Source organism: Notothenia rossii, assembly GCF_949606895.1.
Source record: "Notothenia rossii genome assembly, chromosome: 6".
In the NCBI taxonomy this organism is placed as follows: domain Eukaryota; kingdom Metazoa; phylum Chordata; class Actinopteri; order Perciformes; family Nototheniidae; genus Notothenia; species Notothenia rossii.
The window spans coordinates 82,162,281-82,187,174 of record NC_136909.1 but is presented as its reverse complement, the minus strand read 5'-3'; the positions used below and the strand labels follow the sequence as shown (position 1 = coordinate 82,187,174).

General features: G+C 41.5%; 1 protein-coding gene across 1 annotated transcript; it reads right to left on the bottom strand.

Moving 5' to 3' along the window:
* Positions 1-455: 455 nt before the first annotated feature.
* LOC307042612 (sprouty-related, EVH1 domain-containing protein 2-like) lies at positions 456-24,894 on the bottom strand. The gene is made up of 6 exons (XM_079686598.1): positions 24,343-24,894; positions 10,795-10,987; positions 9,763-9,931; positions 9,553-9,617; positions 4,303-4,461; positions 456-4,139 (listed from the first exon to the last, which is right to left on the bottom strand). Exons 1-6 carry the CDS (start codon positions 24,366-24,368, stop codon positions 3,351-3,353), a joined length of 1,401 nt encoding a protein of 466 aa, XP_079542724.1. The 5' UTR covers positions 24,369-24,894; the 3' UTR covers positions 456-3,350.

The window sequence follows — 24,894 nt, the reverse complement described above, 5'->3', positions numbered from 1 at the left end:
GTTAGCATGTAGCTCAAGCATCACCCCATGACTTTGTGTTGCCTCAAAGTTAATGGTGAAATAACCTTAAAACTTGAAGAAATACTTTTGGCCTGTATCTGGCACCAATAGGGTAAATATCAGCTTATTAGTTGTTAGTTTTCTTTAGTTAGCATTTAGCTCAAGCACAGCCGTTCCATGTGGGCATATTTTATGTAACATTTCCTGTTGTTTGGTTGTCTTTTATGGTTGCTTACATTTTCAGTTTTATGTCATGCAGAAACCCATTAACACTTGTTGTTCCTTAATTGAGCTGATTTCATGCACTTAGAATAGAATAAAACAGAAGTTACATTGAAGAAAATGATCATGCATGCAGCAGAAAAGCTGTGGTTAGTTACTGTGGACATTTATGGGGAAGTACCTTCATTTAGGTAAAAAGTAATAGCAGTAAAATAAACCAGCAGACACGCGTGTGGTTTCACTGTTTTCTCTCATTTTATTGGAGGCGGAAGGTAAGACACACATTTCACTTTAGTTTTCTCACAGACCTGGCCACCCTTCAGTATCTACAAAGTACTTCCTGTTCCTTCTCAAAGCAAGAGCTACATCCATCGTACATGTTAGAAACAGTTATTTAAAAAAAACAAATAGAAATAAAAATGTACAACATACACTTGATATATATATAATATAATTTTTGCTCTTTTTTTTTTACAGAGGTAAAAATACTAAGCGTAAAAAATGGGTCTAATTCAATACAGGGAGTTTGTTTCTTTAATTTTTCAATTTAAATACAAGGAGATAAAGAGGATGCGTTCAGGCACTTGTAAATGGCTCTGACATGTGAGAATACACTTAAACACCGGACGAGACGGAGAGAAAAAAGATTAACACACACACACACACACACACACACACACACACACACACACACACACACACACACACACACACACACACACACACACACACACACACACACACACACACACACACACACACACACACACACACACACACACACACACACACACACACACACACACACACACACACACACACACACACACACACACACACACACATTCCAATCTGATTGGTCCCGTCCCTGAAACATCACATCATCGTAGAATCTGATTATACTGGATCGATGTTAACTTAGCATGTGATGGCATTTTCAGCTGATCCCAGTAGCTTTGGATCAAGGAGCAGGAGAAGGGAAAGGGATGTGGGAAAAACACACTCGCACACACCAAGGACGTACAGATTGGTACACAGGACAGGATGTATGAAACAGACACAACCAGGGAAGGGAAAAGGACATCCTCAGGCATTCTGTATTTCAACTACAGCAAGTTACATTTCCTTGGCAAAACAATCAGGGGTGGATGTTTGTTTCCAGCATTTCAGCCGTTTTTTGGACTACCGTTCTTTACCAATGGGACCCTACTGATGTCTTGCTAATCCTTTTTCTTTGTAATTCTTAAAAGAGGATCGTCTTCCCGGTCACATCCCCTATAAGGCGCCCTTGTGATGGTCAGTTTTTTGGCCCAAATGCTGTAGGCCCACCAGTCACATGTTATGGAGGTTTCAGCAAGTTGTAACAGCTAGCATAGCTTCTTACACTTTAGTTTCTGAAAAACAAAACGTTATATTGTATATTTATTGAATAGTGTGTTTTGAATTTACCCATAGGTGTATTTTATTACCTTCAGATAAAGCAAAGTTAGCTGTTTACACCCGTTTCAATGTTAATGCTAAACTAAGCTAACCTGCGTCAGGCTCAGAGACAAGACAGTGTATCCATCTTTTCCTCAAACGAATCTTGTGTTTCTTAAAATGTCAGATTATTCTTCTTTCAACAGAAGAAGGACACATCTTTATGTGTAAAATAAAACTCACTACATTGCTGTAGTAACATTTTAGAGGCCTAAGGTCGTTCATAACTTTGTTTTAGGCAACAAAAGCTTTTGTACTAATTTTCACTAGTAAGGAGTTTTTAAGAAATGTATTTACATTTATCATTTTATAACAGTTTTTAGTCTCTGTTACCGCTGTTACTCACACAGTAGGCTATGTGACTGGTGGGCTTCATTGAAGGACGAGGCTAAAAGAAGGGAGCTGATTGTACACCGCAAGCACACTGGAGTCCTTAGTTTACACACTTGATCAGAACCTTCTTAAGAGTTCCTTTTCAGTATAAAAATAGTTTAAACCAATTTAAAAAGAGTATGTGTTGAGGCTGATTGCTTGGAGCCGTAACCGTGCTCACGCTTTTCATTAAAGCAGACATCTTCAGAGGGACGGGGGTGAAGTTTGGAGCCAGACTCCACATTTTAAGGCATAACGGGAACCAAGTTTAATGGTATATCTGATTTTTTTTTTTTTTTTTCTTTCATCCTTGACTGCTGACTAAGGTTCTGCGGAGGGTGAGGAAATCAGAGCCTCATAGTCTGACACCGCTTTGTGTGTATGTGTCAAGAAACTGACTGGAATTATAAGTTACTGGTCTGGGTGAAAGTTTAGGCACTGTTTGAAATAACGTGAGACGAATGCTAGCTTGATTTAAAGCACCGTCTCGTTAGTTGAGTGAATCACAACCCAGCACCCTTTTTGCTGGTAGATCAATTCAGTGAGAAATAAATAGGATAAAAAAAAGAATCTTTGGGATATTAGAAGATTAAGATGAGTACCACGTTTGTTTCGGCGAACAAAGAAGATGTCGACGGTGGAGAGCTATGTAGACTATATACATGAGCTTTACGATAAGCTGCAGTATAGACAACAAAAGGCCTCGGTGCGCATTGTTAGCTCGCACAAATACCATCCACACACACACATTCACACACTCACACACACACAAAGAGGTGTAGTGTCTGATTCTCTTGTAGCTGGAGTTGAGCGGGCCTGATATTGGAATAGAATATAAACAAAATGGCCACGCGTACATCAAAGGAGAATGAAAAAAAAGAACAAAGAAACAATTCAAGTTCTTTGACGCCGAGTCAGTGTACAAAGTATAAAGTACCTGCATATGTGATACATGACATATAGGTCAGCTATAAAAAAAAAAGGCCCCCTGAAAAAGAGTGCTCTCTCTCTAGAAACAGAGCATGAAATGGCCACGTGGAGAGCTGAGAGAACTGTCTGCCGTAAGGGGGAGCTTATCTTCCCAGGCCGTTCAGAAAATGCACCAACTGTTTTTATATTTGGCTTATTTCAGTGTCTGGAATTTGTAGAGAATCCCAGAGAAACCAAGGCAAGAGAGTGAGCAGCCACTTTGTCCCCTCCGTGTCCATCCCCATCCCCATCCTTCCCTTTCCCTGTGCTTGCGTTGGGTTTTTACGTTTTTGTCATTGTTCCTCTCCTCAGCTCAGGGCTTTGTGTCGGCCTCCGCAGCAGCCGCACCTCAGCCCCGCCCGGTGACACGCGTGGAGCGGGGGGTAGAGACAAAGGCACGGCGCCACCAGAGATAAACCGAGCAGCGCTAACCAGCGAGAGCCAAATCGGCCTCCGCCTCCGCCCTCGCCCCCGTCACAGGAGCAGGGGTCCGAGTAGTCCCCCTCTGGGTCTGACATGCAGTGGTAGAGCATGGTGTCTGCCAGCCACATGCAGCTGACCCTCCGGATGCACCCCTGCACAGGGTCCGGCGCATCGTGGCACCGACCTCTCCGGTTGTCGGTGATGTAAAAAGCCTCGCCGCAATGCTCACACTGAGCGCGCTCCAACCCGTCCTCTTTTCGCCCCTTCCCGCCATTTGTGGACGGTGAGGAGCTCGGGAGGAAGGATCGAGGCTGGACGGAGACCACCGAGGAGAAGCCCTGGCGGTACGAGCCGCCCTGGCCCTTATTGACCAAGGGTCCGAGAGCGGGGTCAGAGTCTGAGGGCGACAGGGTGGGGGCCAGAGGGTAGGTGTAGTCGTGCTTCTGCGACTCTGTCTTGGCAAAGTGGACGTACGACTCAGAGTCTTCCATTTGGATGAACTTGTCCCGCACCGTGGCGTGTCGGTAGTCCTCGTAGCCCGTGAAAGAGGGGCGGTCCGACGGGCGTCCATAGTGGCGCTCGGTGGTTCGTTCCCAGCTCCGCTCCCGAGGATTGATGCGGACGATTTCCTCGTCTTCCTGGAAGGTGACATGGCGGGGAAGCCGAGACAACGGCTGAGGAGAAAGACAGAATGAATGTTACACACAGCTGGTTGTAAAAACTCATACTGTTTGTTCTTGTAACTGGTAAATACCTATATATTGAGTGTAAATAAATAGCTAAACAATTTATTTTGACTCTCTTTGCATCACTCTTCAATGCTACTGGATGTCTCACCTGGTCCATGAAGTAGTGGTCTGTGAGCCGGTAGGGGTCGTGGAGGTCGTGGCGATGTCCCAGCATGCACTTGTGTCTCTGCGGAAGGGGCGAGGACTCGAGCGGCGGCAGCGAGCTCTCCAGTTTCTGGGAGGAGTTGGATGAGCTGTCTGTGGTGTTCTGAGGACACAAACAAACACAGGATGCCGGTCAAAAGCTTCTCTCAGATTGGATACGTCAAACAAATAGTTATTACGAAAGGACACCATGATTGGACAAACAAAAACAGGAAGCCTTGGCGAAGCTCTGATTGGGAAAAACAGGAAGCTTGAGCCCCGTTTTCAAGCCACTTGATCCACATTTGGATCCCTGTGTGCGAGTTAAACTTTTATAAACAACATCTGCCATAAAACATCTGCAACAGGCAAGAAGAAAACACTGTAGCAAGGACACATACATTAGGATATCCGTGGTTTATATAAGTGGTATGGACAACATATTAGAAACACCTTGGTATATCCAATGGCAGCACAAACTGCAGCCTGCAAAATGATCCTATAGTTGAACACCTCTAACACACTTTAAACTGAACATTATAACCTTAATAAAAGCCAAATGTATCACAAGACTGATGAATAAGACTCCATACGTTTGCATTTATGAGATGAAAACTCAAAGTATATATTTTTAATAAACCCAAAAGTGGTTATACAACATATTATAGATATTACACTGTTATAGTATAAAAAACACACCACCTATAAGCATCCAATCTGAGTAAAGAAATACAACTTTTTCATACAATCGGAACAGATCGGCAGTTGCATTCATTAGACCCTCTACCATTAAACACCACAGCAATACATGTGTTGTCTGAACAAAGGAATTAACATTTCCCAGAATGAAAATAATCCTTATTTTCTTACACCCCTAACCCCGAAAGGAAATAAGGTGTATTTGACTAATCCTTTCAGCTCTAAAATCAACAACTATCAAATATATAAAACCTTCAACTGTTGAATCCACTTCTATTCAGACATTGTTTGACAGGTTAGATAATTATGTATCATGCTTGAGATCAAGCTGGTGGCTTGACTTGATATCATGAAGCCAGCAATCTGCACACACACATTTTTTGCAGTTTCGCCTTTTTTTGGCCTCTCCTCGTCCTCCTCCTCACCCCCAACAACCTGTCCTCCTTCCCTCAAATTCACTTTTTACACATTCCTCCTTCCCTTCTCTCTTTTCCACCTCTCCCGCCTGTCGGTCGGTGTGTGTGTTTGTGAGAACAGTATCCTGTCCGCTTTCCGCTAAAGCCTGTCAGGGCTCCGCTCCAACTCAAACCTTGGCCAGACACTAGACAGTCGGTTCGCAGCCGTGTAGCGCTCAGACAGACAGATTTCAGACCAGCACACTGGGGGTCAGCCTCTGTGGGGGGTCGGGGGTGTACCAGCTGATAGGACCCCTGTCCCATCATGTCATCTTGGTTATGTGTTGGCCTACGGGTGAGATATTCAAGATGTGTTGGACCCAATGAAGAATGATGCTAGTGTTTGTGTGTGAGAAGAATAACTGTTTTTTATCTCTTTGAGGGTTTAAAGTTTCACCATCTACCGAGAATAGATTAGATAATATGCTGTCCTCACAACACCTTTCTTAACTCAATGTTAGCCTATTTTGTTGAAAAGAAAAAGATCTGTTTCTGTCTGCATTTGTTTAATCATGCTTTGAGCACCATGGGTCAATAATGCAATATAAACTTGTATCAAGGGTCCACAAGCTTGTCCACCATAAAGGTTTGGCTTTATTTTACCTCGTCAACATCTGCCAGCAGCAATAAGATTTATAAGCTTTCTTTTTTCCCTGAACTGATGTGATTTCACCCCGTAAAAAGGGAAAGAAAAATCAACCTGAGTGAAATTTGATATTCGTTGTACTCAAATGTTCCCGGTTGTACTCAACTTTTACTGGAAATACTAAAATAAATACATGTTGGCTGTATCTCAGTTAGCAAAGTAGGTGGGTGTTTCAAACCCATGTTCCCTGAACACATGTTGAAGTGTCCTTGAGCAAGAAACTGAACCCCTAGATTGCTCGCAATGTACAGTATGATGAAACTAGAGTCCAGAGCAATGCTAATGGCTCTGTGAAGGCTGTACTTAGGCACAGTGATTTCAGCTAAATGCTAACACTAGCATGGCCATACGATCACAATGGCATTGCTAGCGTGTTCAACATATCCATCATCTCAGTTGAGCCTGTTAGCATCCTAACATGTGCTTAATGGTGTGATATTCATGTACAGAGCTATCTATCATTATTTATTTGTAATTAGAGGAGGCGTGTGGCCTTTTAAATAAAAATACGTTGTCTAGAGCCATCTGGTGTAGCCTACTAGACAGGATCTGCATTATCGTGTTGTGTTAATGTTCTTGTCCGTAAAGTTAAGTCTCATATAGATGTCAGTAATTATCTTTTAATTTAGTTTAAACCTTTTTAAGACCCCAGTAAGAGAAGCTGTTAGCACTGCTAAGGGGGATTTCAATAAACCCAATTATTGGAATTATGGAAAAAATAAGGGATCAACAAAGTGATTTCAATTCATCCTGGGAGGGACATGAAAGTGTGCACAACATTTTAGAGCAATCTATCTAAACTTTTTTTTTTAAAGTCACTCAAAACCACACATGTCAACCTATTGATGGCTGTATGTGAGAACAAATATGAGATTTTGAGACTCCCTCCATCCCTCCATATGCTTCAAACAGGTGTTATACTATGGTTGTCAAAACTAAATCAACATTGTTTCTGCTCACTGAACTGCATCAACTATATAAATTGCAGTTTTACCATGGTTTCTTGTCAGGTAACATATCCCCCAAGTAAATCCTAACATCATTTTCCCTCACCCTTTATTAAATTGACAAAATATGTGTCCCGTGTCAAAACCTGGCCCTTTAACCAATGCAAAAAATTATTTGCCAGAGTTATACGAGCACGATCTGGTGTGTGTTTGTCCGTCTGTCTGCTGAAGCGATCCCCTATTATATCCTGCTCCCCACATGGATACCGCCATGCTGAGAATTTCCCCCAGCTTTCTTACAAAGCCCCTAGAGCAGCCGGCCAAAAATAACACAACATGCTGCCTCTCTAAGGGCCCGCCCCCCTGCAGAAGACATTACCGGGGGGGAGGAGCTCCCCTCCACGGCTGAAACTAATTCAAAACACAGACCAGGCTTTTACCAAGAGGCAAACAGAGAGGAGTTGAGGGGGAGACTTTGTATTTCTGGACATCCTCTCTCTATATATTCAGGCCCAAGGCTGAACAGAGGGCATTTCAAGTTATTTTCTGACACAAAACATGTCCCGACTCAAAAGCTCGGGAGGATTCATCCTTCAACAGGCCCGTCTCGCTCTCCTGGGATGAGCCCAGAATTGCTTCAATAGCTCTCACTCCCCCTGTTGTGAATGAGCCAAAATAGAGACAGAGAGAGAGAGAGAGAGAGAGGGAGAGAGAGAGGGGAGACGTGCTGAAGGGAGGGACAGAGGAAGGGTTGGGTTAAGTTTAGGTTTGGCGAACGAGTATTAATTTAGGGAAGTATGTCCATCCTAGTTTCGCCCCCTCCACCCTAAAGACTGTAAATCTGCTGCTGCATTTCCCCCTGTCCACGACTGCCGCCACCGCTAACTTTAGGAAAGGTCATTAGCACTGGATGAGAGGAGCATAAGCAGAAATGAACCCATATCCCATGGATGTTAATTTAAGTGTGATTGTTGATCTTACACTTGACAGTAAGATGATTATTAACAAGACAAGATAAGGCTTGCTGAAGGAAATAGTGAAATTCCTTAGCCTTGTATTTCCTCTGCAGGACCTCATAGGCCCTGCACAATTTGTAGTGGCTGCGCTCAATGCTCTGTGCTTTCAATCATGTTATTTGTCGTCTACCACAACCCCTTTTGATGACTTCACCAGTGCAAAGCTTAAATTAAAAGCGCTAGCCATCAGACACATAACGAGACGGTTTAAAGATAGCCTGTTAAGTGGCAGGCTGGATTTTATCATCCCTAAACACTGTTGTTTTTTTGGATTTCAAATACAGACCACACAGGCTGGTAATTCCTCTAATGCTGGCAAAGAGTGTGTGTGCGTGTCATAGACTGTATATATAAAGGTGTGTGTGTGCAGGTCAGCTGGCTGCTAGCTGCAATGTCTGTCATGTGTTCAGGTACAAATTTAAAAGTAGAAATGCAAAGTAAGTCCCCAGTCTCGGTGATTTTCAGGGCCGTTTGAGCTTGTGGCGAGCTCTCAACGTGCTTAAATAATGAAGCCGTCAAAAAGGTTGCAATGATCTCAGTAGTTTCCTGCATAATTCTTACATATATAAATGGAGGAGATGTCATTATTTGTGTTATCACGAGCTTCCACATTGCTATAAAAGTGAGCAGCCGAGTGTCATTTGGGGTCAATATGGCAGCTTTTAAAGCAACAACACCAATGCCTTGAATTTGTTGCACTAAAAGTTCCTACTTTCCTGAAAACCTGATGCTTCATTTGGGGAATTGCTCCACCCTCTGACATCGCTGTAGCCCCCCCCCCCCGACCCCCCCCTCATGTGTTTGTATGCGTCTCTGTGGTGGCTGTACACTCCCAGCAGAGCACCTATTAGTCTTGGCCCTTACAGACAGCTCGAGTCAAAGATGAACCACGAGGCACTTCCTCTCGTAAATCACCGTCCCGCACTAAGCTGGGAAACAGCTGCTAGCTGCTAGTTTGGTGGCGGCTCTCTTTTTCAACCGGGAGGGTGGGTGAGAGAGGGAGGAGGGGGGGGGGGGGGGGGTCGTCAGGAGGGAGAGAGGTGGTGGGATACAGGAAGTGACCTTGTGACCCTGCCTGCTGCTCCTGGTGTCAGGTTACAGAGTAGGGGGAGGGGGACCTACATGCTGACTTAAGGTAGAGAGGCCCTGACACACAAACAACAGACACACAAACCCGCAACACACACACATTTCTTGTGCTGCAGCAGGTATACGTGACACAGGGAGGGGACCCAGAGTGAAGTTAAACACGTTCTGCTTCATGGACAGAACCAGGAAAGGAGAAATGTTTAGGCACCTCTTGGTTATTATTGAATAAATGATCATGGGCATTTTCTTTAGCCTTGAAAACATACTAGTGATTGTACCATGACACCTTACTTGGTAACATGATAGCACTTAATCTCTCCTCAGCCCATAGTAAGTACTTGCATAGTATAGTAATGTACTTACAGTGAAGACGTCGTCGTCACCCAGCTCGCCCTCATTCTGGAGTGCTGTAGATGAGGTTGTAGAGCCTACGGGGAAGAAAACATCCTTTAATTCAACTATCAAAAACTCAAGGTTAACATTTGTACATGGTTAACTCTGCAGCTCATCGTCTGACAGCAGATAGACTTTGTGGGAAAAAAGTTGTGTGCGTCTATTCGTTGTTCCCCGTACCTTCAGCCAGGTCCTCGATAGCTTTCCGTACGCCTCTGTCGAACGCTCTGGCCTCAGCTGGACTCTGAAAGGAGAGCCCACACTTCATGTTCTCCACCTTCCAATGGTGAAACGTGGGCGTAGCTATGGTGTAAACAAGGTCCTTCCTCAGAGGACAGTCTAGGATCACCTGTTGGAAGAAAATACCCATATTAATTACATCTAACCAGATGTTTTATAAAGATTTAATTTGGTGTACGGAAGGTCCATTATGTAAATGTGCCTGATGTAGCGATAGAGGCTAATTATCGTCTGCAGTTGTTTGCAGGTTGATGTTATTAAAAGAAGACATACTATGTAATCATATAAATAACACACTAGCTTAAGCAATTACAGCATATATTAAAACACATATTGAAGCACATTTTTTATTTGTATTTAACCTTTATTTAGCCAGATAAAAGCATTGAGATAGAATCTCATTTGCAATGCTGACCTGGCCAAGAAGGCAGTAACGTTACACATAACATATAAGAAAACAAAAGACGAAAAAGCAGTCACTACATTGTGCACATTAGGACAGTAAGAAAGGTGCACTACTTATTACTGCAAGAGCAGCTGGTGGTAAGGACCTCAGACAACTTCAATTTAAAACAGGCTATAGGGACAAGTGCCGTCAGTTTAAGGCGTGATTGAAGGTCATTCCAAGACCAAGGACCATAATGAAAAATACTCCTTTTTCCAGCCTCAGTCCGCACAGCAGGTACCCGGACCCGTATCCAGTCACTGGGTCTGAGGTTGTAAGAGTCACAAACTGGAGCAAATCTGGCACATATGTACGGTGGAAGCTTTCCTAAAATGGCTTTATACATTAATAAAATGAATACAAACCCATAAACGCACAACAGACTATAAGTACAGATACAGGCTAATACGTGTGTGTGTGTGTGTGTGTGTGTGTGTGTGTGTGTGTGTGTGTGTGTGTGTGTGTGTGTGTGTGTGTGTGTGTGTGTGTGTGTGTGTGTGTGTGTGTGTGTGTGTGTGTGTGTGTACCTGTTTGTCCCGCAGCCGTTCCCCCCGAATGATGAACTGAGAGCCGCTGGAGGTCGGCAGCAGCCCCATCTCGGGCGGCAGCAGGCGGCAGACCCCCACCCGGCTCAGAGCGCTGGGACCCTCGGCCAGCCAGCCTCCGCTCGAGTCGTCCCGCGTCATCACCACCGCTTTCACACGCACGATGTAGCTGTCACTGCACAGAGAAAAAGGGAGAACTATTAGCATGATATCGGAATAGTCTATATAAACGTAGGGTGGGGTTATAATCTAAAGAGTCAATAGGTCTCAAAGCGCTTTTATTTACACATGTGTATGCTCATATAGAATTTCTCATGTTCCTATTTGTTGAGGATGTTAGTTAATTATGTAGTAGGACAGAGGGTGTTGTTCTGAACAAACTGTGCTGTTGTATTAGCTGTAAAGTGTCTCTACTGTAGGCTATTTTTATTATATGTACAGCACTTTGACTCGACCAAAAATCGTTTATAAATGTGCTATATAAATAAAACTTGATTTGATTTGCAGCAGCTATGAATGAAAGCAAAACAATCTCAAAATCGCCACCACCCACCGCATGATTGCATGTTATTGTGTAATAAGAGCAACACCTTTACACCTAGTTAAACACACAGATAAACTGATATTAAAACTAATCCAAAACTAATATCAGATTCTTGTATTATTATGTTCCAGATTGATTAGAATAAGCTGAGTTGTCAAATACACACAGCTATTTGTGTTACTAATACAAAGACAATGCAACTACACCTATTAGCTGTAAGATTTATGACAAAAAGAATAATTTTGACTTTAAAAACATCACTGTGAGAAGATACCAGGTGAGCATTAATGAACCAAATCCTTTCCACGCAACACAAAAACTCTTCAGCAAACAAAAATGATTCCTCAGGAAACAACAATCATTTCATCCTGGCCCCAACCTGTGAGAAGTATCTGTTCTGTTAACTCAAACTCAAGTTTTAATTCTCAAGAGTGTGTTAATGCCACAGCCGGCAATTATAGATCTGCCTTCACACAAAGCAGAATGTTTGAGGGCGTCTCAAGTCACGACTTCGCCTCGTCCTCGCTGTGTGAGGTGAGGTGGGAGGTGTCGCACCGGGAGAAGTCTGCACAAACACACACTCACACACACTTTAATGTATATGCAGCCCGGTGTTGCATTTACTGTGGAGGTAGTTCAGCGAGAAGTTCATTTCGAAATGGGATGATCATTCAATCATATACTTAGCCACCAAAATAATCAAACGACATTACAGCAGAGATAGGCCACCTCGCTTAAATAAATGCAATATAGAATAAATGGCTGTTGTATTAGGATGTCATCTACTAACTTCATTGAAACAAAGAGTCACAATTTGCATATCTTAACACCTCGATTAAACCTTTTCCTGAGGTAATAATTCACCCTCTAAATCATTTACTGCCTGTATTTCAACTGTCACTATTAAATATAACAAAAAGTGCTGTTAATAATACCTTTAAACTATGAGGGAAAAAACACAAGATTTTGACCTTTTAATAACTTAAATATCCTCAAATCAATGCTTTATAAATAGCAGAAAGAAGCTAATTAAGTCACAACGTGTCATCGATTAAAAAAGACCTCCATTATGTTATGTTAAAATTGCGTCATTGGCTTGATCCTATCACTGTTCAAGTGAACACACATTACAATAGGCTTAAACTCTTTGCAGCTATTTAATAACTGGTGTATAAAGTGATCATATGTTAAAATGTAAATTACTGTGATATCCTCTGCAGAAATACGGCCCTATTGCTGGAAAACGTGTTGTATGTATGTACCAATTTAATTTAGTGTTGTTATTTTTCTTTAATGTAAAGTAATGTAGTTGTCCTGTGTATACATGTATTGCTTTTGGCTCTATCTCTTCGTCCTATGTATGTGATTTTTTGTATGCTGAAAATCAATAAACATATTGATAAAAAAAGAAAAGAAAAGATCTACATAAACACATAGGCTTTTCAAAGACATGGTAAGTGTGAGGAGTATTTCCCATAATGGCTCTTTTAATATTGTTGTCAATAACAAAACAACACAACTTGAAGTCATCACCCTTTGACTCAGGTTGGCTATTATCTGACATTTCATACACTCGTAATGTATTTTAAAAATAATAATTCTCATCACCAGATGCAGTGATTATGAGACGTATCGTTCACAGATTCAACCAGAGTAATTGTCTCGCAGCTTCGGTTAGTTTGTGAAGCCTCCATACAACAACAGCTACAGTTTAGTCTAAACAGCACTGCAAAACAATTCATGACAAAAACTCCCTCTGCACTGCAGTCGATGGAGTCTTCAGTGAGTTTAACATGAGACGATACAATGGAGAGTGAATTTTAAAATACAAAAAACATTGTCAAGCGTGAGCATGACAGCCGCCACCCTCACAGGGACACACTGAACACATGAATGATCCGACAATAACAGGATGTACCTCTGTGTATATTCCATCCACGCTGCACTGTGTGTGTGTGTGTGTGTGTGTGTGTGTGTGTGTGTGTGTGTGTGTGTGTGTGTGTGTGTGTGTGTGTGTGTGTGTGTGTTCGTGTGAGTATGTGTGTGTGTGTGTCTGGGCGGCAGAGGGATAGAGAGAGAAAGAGAGGACAAGTAGGAGTGAATGAGAGAGGTGTTGTTATATAATTAGCTTACAGACAGTCCCAGGGATTTGATATACACACACACACACACAAACACACACACTTACACGCACACACAAACACACAGGTGGCAAAACTGGTTCACCGAGTCCCGCCCACACACATTCATAAAACTGACTGAATGACAGACAAACTGACTGGGTGACAGAGCACAAACAACCCGTACAGAAAAGCAACCACAGATTATCCTACAAGGTTTACACTTTTATGTAAACAAACACAAAATACTTCCTCTGAATCCCCATCTTCAAATGAGACTTTTCCTTTCAGATATTTAAAGTTTATTGTCTAAGGGGAAAGGAAGTTAATACTAGCAAAAGTATTTCTTAAACAAATGGCAGTAAATTAAGACTGTGGAGACGGTGGAGATTCAAAATAAAAACACTGGAAAAGTATAGTTGTTATTGGCAGGCTGCAACTGTTCGTGGTACAGTTTGTAGGAAGGCGTCGTTTCATTCATCAAACCACAATGGGCGGAGGAAAATATTCAGCCACGTGGGAAACTTGAATGGCAACAATAATAATAATGGAAATCGAAAACAGAAACGTCAATGATCTATTTATAATCCCATTATTTCCTGATTTGAGAGGAAGGAATGTCGTGTACCAGCAGCTTCATTGAATAAGACCTGTCAGCTAGGCCTTTAACAACTGGATTTTTAATCAACGTTATGTTATGTCTTCATGGTTGACTTGTGCTTTTCTATATGCAAGATCTTTCTTAGAGCACTAACTTTCTTGCAGTGGTGAAAGAAGTACTCAGATATTCTACTAAAGTAAAGTAATTATACTCTTGTGTACAAGTACGCTGATACAAGTAAATGTCTGGTATTCAAAATGCTACTTAAAGGGGCGCGCTTACACTAGTTTTTCAGGTTTCATAATTGTACTTGTTGACTCTAATATGGCATGTTTACATGTTTACATGTTTTAATGTACTGCAACACACCACAAGTAGCAGTATAAGCATCAAACTTGACATAAAGTAACACAACTAAAAGTAGTCATTATGCAGAATGACCATTTATTGGATTGCTGGATTATAAGGGGTCCATGGATGTGAACACAATTTGAATCGGAATAAGAAATACTTTTTGGTAATGCCAATCATCTTAATCCATATAATTGGATCAGAAATATGAAGTAGCATAACATGAACATACTAAAGAAAGTACAAGTACCTTAAAAATGTACTTAAACAACAGAACTTGAGTAAATGTACTTTTTACACCACTGCTTTCTTGACAATAGCTGCGCCTTCTTACATATGCTGGAAAAGTCTTTGCATGGCAGAAACAACTACAGAAATAAAAAAAGATTTAAAGAGTAGGTTTAAAAAAAACTGACTGATGATAGAAATCTGTGGTGAGTTATTCAGATAAACTAACCTCGTTTTAAAATAAACACGCATGTCTGAATAATGTTGGGTTTTATCCTTATCTGACAGCAAAAAAAATCTCGAGAAACCACAACACACACACTTTGATTCCAGTAGGATGTCTTTTCTGCCTCTGACACTGAACATGTTTACAGTGAAAATCCAAACGGCTGCTTTTTTATACCGAAACACTACCACGGTTTAGCATGACTCAAACACATGTACGACACCAGGCGCATACAGAACCACACATCCAGTGCACCCGCATACAGAAATAACACACAATTCTGCGCTATATAAGCACATGTGCGTTAAGATACATGACACCGGCTCTCTGAGATGAACTTGTCACATTTTGGTTTCGTCTTGTGACCCATGTTTAGAGCCCTGTCTGCAGACATACCCTGTAATCTGTGGTTGGAACACACAGACAGCCACAACCAGCAGCAACGCGCTACTTTAATACACTTGGGAGTGACCACACATTCATGCACAAATACACACTCGTACATTTGGGAACTGTGAATCTAATTCCGTCCGCACGAATGTGGCACGAGGTACAGATGATGGAAAAAGGATGGTGACGTCCACCTTAAGAAAAGACGGTGGTATTTATAATCCCGTGTTGGTGCAGCACACACTCAACTTTATTTCCAACCAAATGTTTGAAACAAAAAAGGTAGCTTGAGGTGATTTTCAATTATCAGACTCAAGCTGCTATTTTCAAAGTCTCTTTAAGGTGAACCGGTGCATCAAGAGTGAGGTGATGACTCAGTTTCAAAGGAAGAAAGAGGGGGAACTCAACACCTCACAGATAAGGAAAGAAATTCATGCATCACATCCTGGTTCAATTTAATATGAGCGGTTCAGGTCAAAGGCCGGTGCAGGGTGTGCCTGGCTGTTACTTCTCAAAGATAGGTATTACTTTATAGCCACTCAACGTCTTTTACTGTACCACAATGTTCTGTTGCCTGTTGGTGGCCAATGTGTTGTTTTTGTATGTCTTTAGGCCACATTTGTAATTTACTGCAGGCTGACTTCCTCCCACCATGACTCACACGCTCCTTCTGCTAGTGTAGGCGCCAGCTGTTCAATATAATAATATAAAGTTAGGTGAGAGAGCATCGTGACTATCACTAACAGCACGGAGTAAAACCAGCTGGTACACAAACGCACCATCATTGAGCATAATGCAGTTGAAGATAGTGGAGGTTTAAGTGCCCCGCCTCCATGTTCACTGACATTTGATTAACCTTTATTTTGAGGAACAAATAACCCTTTTTACTATCGGTATAATTTAGCGCTGACATTAATGCATCATGTTTTAATTCACGGTGCATCAACGGGTAGTTTCAGTCACTTCTGGCAGCGGGTAGAAAATCATTTATGGTTGAAATGACTAACTTGTTGCCAATTTACACATCCAGTTGATACAGAGAAACATTAGCATTCATTTGGAGTCATGTCAAAGAAAACATGGCGAACAAAAGTCTACTGTTCGCTCTTCTTTTAGTCTCCACTAGGGCTGCACGATATATGGTGTCGTGACGATAATCGCGATATGCGCATGCGCTCTGCATGCACAGCAAACCACCAATCACAATCACATCTCCAAAGCAAACGGACCCGGTGATTAAAGGTAACTGAATAAAGTACTTTCATGTGTTTCTCCAGGGCAGTTCGGCGCTGCTAACCGAGCTAGCTCAGCTTGTTGCTCTGATAACTTAAGATCCAGACGTCCGTGACTAAAATGCTTCATCCGGTTAAATATAGTTTGAAAAGAAATACCAATTGTATAGCATTAAAGTTCAGGAAAGGATGGTTTGCGGGAAAAAAAAAAAGGTATTTTCTTCAAATCCTGTATGTTTTCATATCGCAATATATATCACAGGGGGAAAACAAATCGCAATGTCAGTTTATTCCAATATCGTGCAGCCCTAGTCTCCACCAACACCTGATGGAAAAAGCTTGCTACTATGTTCACCAGCTACTCACTGACTCTGCTAATAAAGCATAAAGTTAGTTTCACAGCTTCTTTTCGACTAAAAAATATGCCTTCTGTTGCAACTAATAGGTGACAATACGATCTGTGTTCATATGCGGACATGTGATCAATTGTTAAGCAACACTTTTTAATTAAAGCTGCCTTACCACAAGCTAGCCATAAAGTAATACCAGGAGTAGTTTCTAAATTCATTCATGGTTTTAATTTCTTTAACTTGGCTGTAATATTAAAACAATATTAGCAAACAGCTACAGTGTGATAGACATGCATCAGACCCATTATCTCAAAGTTTCCAAATGTTTATTTTCTATGGAGTTGCAAACACTTATATTACTTGTAAGAAAGGTTACAAGTTATTGCACCAATGCTGTGTGTCAAGCATTTGTTTTATACTATTTGCGTGACAGGTCCACACCTTGCAAACAAGTCTGTATCATAATGGAGGAAGTGAGCTATGGGTGGAGTACACACCTGTAGAGTCACTGCCAAGCCACGTTATGCACGGTCTATGAACTCTTAAGCTCCATTTAGTGTTTGCCTGTCAGCCACATTCAGCACCATCAAAACAGCACCAAATTAGATCTGAAACTCTTTTTCTAAATTCCTTTTTTAGAGCATATACTAGTTAGTGGGCAGTAAATACCTGACGTGGTCTGTGTGTAACAATATTGCAATAAAGCACTAAAGAGGGCTGGTTATCAGGCTTGGAATCCAGCTCATGTGTGACAGATAAAAGGGCCAGTGAGGGCAGCCCAACCATGTGTGATAAGGGCGGCTATACTTCCTCTGATAAGGAATGACTGGCCGCACCTCTGCCGGATCAACAGAACCACACACGCACACAAACACACACGCACACACACCACATGCTCTGTCTGCAGCGATCAGGAAGTGGCTTCACTATCAGGATTATTACATTATTGGTTTTCTACTTTTGGTGCTCCGTAAAGTATTTGACAGCACGGACTGACACTGCTGATACAGTGACAATAACTGCCAAGACATTGCAGAAGCATATAGCTGATTTAATATTGTTTATTAAGTTAAAATACCATAATAACCCTGTGCTAGTTACTCAAAGCCACTTTAATTTGAAAATAGAGTGATTTTGGTTATTGGTAGTTGAATATATGTGGATTTTTAAAAATATTGCTTTGACTATTAGCATGTGTTCAGTCTTACTTTATCTATTTTAACTTTGATTGAGCTAATATTGTATTAAATAAATTAAAAAGAAAAAGGCTATGGTTTTGAGTGCGGGAATGCATATTTTCTTCACATATAGTATATACAGATATATACACATATATATATCATGGCAACTTAAATACAATTCTGTGTATTTAAGTTTTTTTATTGGTATTTGAGGTTTAAATTGACTGCTTTCGAGAGAAATAGCAAATATAGTTTTTCACAATTCATTTTGACTTTCATTCATGTTTTCTTTTCACTGTGAGGATGTGAAAGGCAGAAATAGAGAGTGGTGGGGGAAGTGAGTTCATTCACAACCATTGACCCTGCAGGCTCCTGAGGGGACGTTTGATCGGCTTTCTGTCAATCAGCCGCAGTTATATGGAGCGCTCCCATGTCGGTCTGTGTAACACAGCATGAATATAACGTCACATGACTAAATCACAAAGCTCAGACATTATAATGGTTATTAATCTTTTTGTGAGTAAAATAGTGTCAAATTAGGTAGAAATTGATTTTTTTTGGTCTATACATATAACAAACACAATTCATGCATCTAAAACTTAGCTTAGCAAAACCGTAAAACACGATATCAAGCATGAGCAAGCGACTCCAAAGCATGTTTCTATATTATATGGATTAAGAAACACGGCAAGATGATTGGTGCAAAAACAATGTAAAGTGCTAATTGTGTTGCAGCTACATGATCCAAGTCAGCCTTGAGGTGCCTCTCTATGCAGCCCCTCCATCTCTATCAGGGTGGAAACAAACCAAAAAATATAAAATAAGCTAATTGGCCCTAACCCTCTTACAAGTGACTAAAAAGCCAAACAACACATTCTATAATGCCTCAAATCCTCTTATACTGGGTTAGGATTTGGATCAAATGTAAGTGAGCCGGGCTGCCGGATCGACATCCGTCAAAATGTCAACCATGGTGTTTGATCAGGTAGTTTACATGACCTGTCAGAAGTGAATGGTTTATCTACTAATGGGACAGCTCCAGGGCGCCAAACCAACTGAACATTATTTGCATAATGAACACAAGGAAGACTGTTCTCTTAGGGCTTCCCTAGTCTAAATATGCTGGTATATTTCCCGCTACACATGATGGGCTGCAATGTTTCCTGGTGCTATTTGTGGTTAGCTTTAAATAGCCTGTAGTCCCTCTATTATATATTGTAGAATTTGTTTTTGTGTCAACAGGAAAAAAAACATCAAGTCTCCAAGAAGCATCTGACATAACTTTTTAATGAATCTCGAATGTGATTAAACCAAAATTACTACTGTTTCAGAGACGTTCAACTTTTAACACTGAAGATCTGAAGCTGTACAAGAAGGACAAGAAAGCCGAGGACGACTTGTTTGAAAAGTGGAATAAACTCTTTAGTCTGCAAAGCCAAATAATTTTATGTGGTCAGCAGAGTCATCAGACACAAAAACCAAATGTGAACTATGTCCTCCTTTCTTTGGATGTCAAAATATGCCGGAAAAGGGGATCATGTAAAGTCCAGTAAAGCAGTATTTGTACTGCACTGTACCTGGAGTGTTGATTTAAGACAATCCTCCAGGTACAGAGAGGTACAAACTAAAAAACAAAAAATGTTAAGAGTTGACCGAGTTCATTCACTCAAGAGCTGAGAAGAAATTGGTTCCTCAGTAACTAGCACAGTGGATTGTTGTATACTAGTGTGACGAGGGGAACCACACTGAGTGAAGTGAATGAAAACTCAAGCTATTATAATCTTGGTCATCCAGTCAGCTGATGAGCAGAGATTGGTAAAAAAACAAAACAAGCTAACAATCCGGGTCCATTGTTTGGTCTCCAGATATAAACAGCTCCAGCCATTATATAAAGGCTCCGGATAGCAACCAGTGATGAGCTGCTCTAAAACACAGGAAACACTGTGAACATGGATCTATTCCACATGATGTGTGTGTGTGTGTGTGTGTGTGTGTGTGTGTGTGTGTGTGTGTGTGTGTGTGTGTGTGTGTGTGTGTGTGTGTGTGTGTGTGTGTGTGTGTGTGTGTGTGTGTGTGTGTGTGTGTGTGTGTGTGTGTGTGTGTGTGTGACAGGGAGAGAGAAAAAGACAAATTAAATTGGAGTTAGTTTGTGAAAATGGCATATGTATTGATATTTGCCGTGTGTGTGTGTGTGTGTGACTTATCATGTTACGCTAATTATCTGTGGATCCATATAGAGGATATCATCACATGTACTTGTATATCCACTAATACGTGTTCTGTTACTGAGATAAAACAGACTCAGATTATTCATAATAAATAAATCATATGACCAAAAATATAGCATAAAAGAAAGTGTAATTGCTAAAAAGAGCGATTACCACACTTAATAAAGACTATCACTCTCTTTCACAGTTTTAAGTATATGAACATGTTGTTTTCATAAAAACACATGTAAGCTAGCCACAGAGTTTGTCAACAGAAAATATTTCAGCGGCCTAAAACATCCACTTGAAATGAAAGGTTGCATCAGTGAAGAGACAGTACAAAAAATACTATATTCTACAATGCATGTACCAGAATGCAATGCAGCTCAAACACATGTTGCAGTTGAAGTCAGTCTCACTTTTTGAGTACAAATCTTGTATTTGGATCTTAATTTGTACATTTAAAATATAAATGCGACACATCCTGTTTGGTATTTTATATATGTAGGAAATCACTTTAGCAGAACAGATAAAAGCACAGAGGGGAAGTGGGTAGAACAGGACAAATAAATGTACTTTCGACACACACCAAGTGTTACAACAGTGACAGATGTATCTGTGGCTGGACTAAAAAATTTGCAATAGTTACATAATGCTCAAATGTAGAAGCCAGAAGGCGTTGCTGTCAAAGAAACCACTTCTATAGAATTATTTTATTACAAGTTATTCTGCTAATCATGCATCGTTTTGATGTCCCAAAACTCCACACCTGTCAGGTTTATTATAGCATCAATATAAAATGCTGCTAACGTAGAAAAATATGTGTGTGGAACAGAACAGTCCTGCTAAAGGGAACATGCAGACCTGCTAACTCCTCTCTGCTGTGTTTGCCCGTTGATGAGTGCTTTTTGTTCGGGGATGGATTATATTTCGTTGCTACGTTGACCTTAGCTGAATGTCACCGGGCATCTCCTGTCCAATACTTACTGTGCACATGCTGACCCTGCAGCAGCACACAGGATCAATACATCCTCTGCCTGTGATGTGCCTCTAAAGGGTGTGTGTGTGTGTGTGTGTGTGTGTGTGTGTGTGTGTGTGTGTGTGTGTGTGTGTGTGTGTGTGTGTGTGTGTGTGTGTGTGTGTGTGTGTGTGTGTGTGTGTGTGTGTGTGTGTGTGTGTGTGTGTGTGTGTGTGTGTGTGTGTGTGTGTGTGTGCAAGAGAGATGTTGTACATCTATAAAAAAAGGTAATAAATGTCCTCAGAAAGACAGGGTAAAGAGACACATCCTCCAAATTAAAGACATGAAAGCTGATGGTATTAGTTTTGTGTATAGGACATAAAAGGTCCTAAAAACAATACATTTAAATATGTGTGTCACACTAGGTCAGGTAAATCAAACTGCCTTATTTTCAAGACACTTATGAGGCAAAGGGATACTGTTGTATGATTCTTCAAACTCCATTTAATTTATTAATAGGTCGACTAAATCTCATAATCGTCAACTAAGTATTTATTTTGCCATTTACAGCCATACCTGATGCCTCAAGTGATTGGTATGCAGAGCAGGTAAGACCTTTAAATATGCCTCCACTATCCATAATAAAAAAAGGTCAATTACAGATAAGAGCGGCTTTGAATGACCTAGTATGACACAGAGCATATAATCAGGAGAAAAGCTACCCCGCTCCACCTTTTAACATGACACAAAGGCTATTAAGGTGTGTCTTTTATTCCTTGACCCGGCCTTAATCTCATAACCGGTGTTTAATTCTGATAAGAAAACCGCAACACACATCCTGGCAGATAACTGCACAATGATTACATTTCTTCCGGTTATGAGACAAATAACGCGTTTGTATGAAACATCAAATCAAGTAACAAAAGGATAGCTTAATGAATAACAACACACAGACCTAAACTGACAGTTTGCAAAACGTTCTTTTACTGTAATGAAATGACAGTTAATCTGTGGAAAATCCCTGTTCAATAAACTTAAAAATACATTACAAGACATTCTATGATTTAACTGTTAGCTATTCAATCTAAGTGACATGAGACAGCAGGTAACAGGCAAACGAGGTGCTTATGTAAAATACATTCATATTCAGAGATGAAGGAACTGACTGTTGACTGTTGTTGGATACAAATCAGCCAATGAGAATCAAGATACTGAAGGCCTATGACAAGCACTTTGTTTTATTTTACCAAATGCTTTAAATACATATTAGCCATAAGGAGGACAACATATGTTTGTTTTGTAAATGGAAGTCTAATACCCATGAGCAGGCAAATGATGAAAAAGCAAAAAAAATTGGTTGATTTATAAAATTAGATTTGGCCTACATCACTGAAATGCAGCCAAGGGGTCACGATATTGCGATATCCAAAATATATTGTGATATCAAGTCTCATGTCACGATATTGATATATCATATCACCTTGGGAGTACATTTTTAAACCAAATTCTTTATTAGCTATAACAAACACAAATAGCTTTTGTTTTGTAAACGGAAGTCTAATATCCATGAGCAGGCAAACTATGAAAAAGCTACAAAAGTTTGGTTTGATTCAGAAAATTACTTAGGCCTACATTACTGAAATGCAGCTCCCAAAGGGTCACGATATTGCGATATCCCAAATATATTGTGATATCTAGTCTCATGTCACGATATTGGCCCTTAGGAAGAAATTTTTTAAACAAATTCTTTAACTAAATATTAGCTTTAAGAGGGACAAAACACGTTTGTTTTGTAAACGGAAGTCACACAACGTCGTAGGCGTGGTCCAATTTGCACAGCATGCCAAGTGAAAAGCCTACCGGCCGTGGCTGCTGTCCCTGTGACCGGGGACACATCGCCTCTGTGCGCCGGCTGCGGCCATCCGCATGAATGGGGACAGGCTGAAGGTTACAGCCCGGCTTTTATGAATGAGCCGGCGTCACGCCACAGCAGCGCAAACATCCCCTCCGGTGCCCTTCGCCCTTCCACCCCCGCCAACAGAGATCTGCAAGGCAGGCATTCCTCCCGAGCACAGCCCCGTGCAGTCTGACAGGCAGGAGCTGTCGATATAGGCTAATGGAGTTGTAAAAATACAACAACTGGGAGCCAATAATGTAAATGGTGATGGCACGCCTGCTTAAATGTCTGCACAAGAGGTTGCTTTCGGCTCTTCTGCTACATAGAAATGTTTTAATCGTGGTTGTTTTCACTAGAGTGCAGCTATAAGCGCACCGAGTGTTGAATGTAAGTCAGACTAAGCTACAGTTCCTTCTGGTTGAAGCTAATTTTAAGCTTCAAGCGCTTCCATATAGGCCTATGGGTGCCGTTTAAACAGGACTGTGGGCCTACACTTTGCACGGATCTGTAATAGCTTCATTTCTTATGAAGCACCAGCACGATACGTGATCTTACAAAAAAAGACTCGTAGCCTATTTAGTTCAGGGCAAGCAGTAGTTTACATTGGGTAGCCTATTTGTTTTTATGAATGGAGCGCGGTAGGCTATGCAAATGAGGGCGATTGAGAAAGAGATGGCGGATGAGGCATATCGGATATCTCATATCCTGTGAGACTTCCCCCTTCGGTTAGGAGCAAACACACAGATGTGGCCAAAGAACGAGACGAAATTGCCTCTGTAAAACGCCGTGGAGGTTCTCTCTTTTACTGAACAACGCACAAACAAGAGGTGCGTGAGCTGGCCGCTGTTTTGTGTATTTATAAAAGGTGTAACTTCGGAGCGTGTTTGAGTTTCTAAGTTACGCTGCAACAGGGCCTGCTCTCTCGCTTCAGATCCTTTCAGAAAATGTTTCCGATCCACCCACGCTTATTCCCCTCCTCCTCCTACTCCTCTCCTTTCTCTCTCTTCTCGAGACTAGTCTACACCAAGGTGGGGGCCCTTCAAAAAAACCTCTTGTCAATGCATTACTTTACACAGCAGCACCAAATCACATTGAGCTAATAAAATAAATGCAAAACATAACATGAAAAGCAGCTTTGGGTTTCAGCATGCACATTTCTCAGAGTTGCTCTTATCATCCACAACTTGTAGGCACTGGGAGAAGTGAAATGCGGATAGAGAGAAACATTTGAAGCACAGTACTTACTCGTTTGGGTGTGTTTCTTCTATCATTTTCTCGTTTCACCTCAGGTAATGTACCACGGCGGTTGCATACTTTTCGCTCGTCATTCTTTCACCTCCGATTCTGTCTCCAATTCCGCATAAATCCCCCCTGCGCCTTTGTGCGAGAGTCGGCTCTTCGACTGGCTGATCCTCCGTCTCCTTTTTCCTCACTTTTTCCCCCGAAGACACTCACTTTCTCCGGGATCGCGAATGCCCCTATTCCTATAACTTTAACACCCCCATCGCCTTCAGTATAGGAACCGTAGCCTGTAGAGACAATTTAGTAGCCGAATCCAGCTCTTCTCTTCGCACCCCCCCCCCCCCTCCCCAAACACACGCACACACGGACACACAAGGCACACACTCCGGTTTTTAAGTCCTAAGGCGCATGTTTTTCACCGACGACTCCGGTTCCAGTTGTGCGTAAAAAGCGCGTCGTCGCTGTTGTTACCGAGGGGTGGCCCCGCTAGAGCCCCATCTCTCTCTACTCCATGTTGGATTGCAGGCAGCCGATCAGCTCCAACGACGCCGGGGG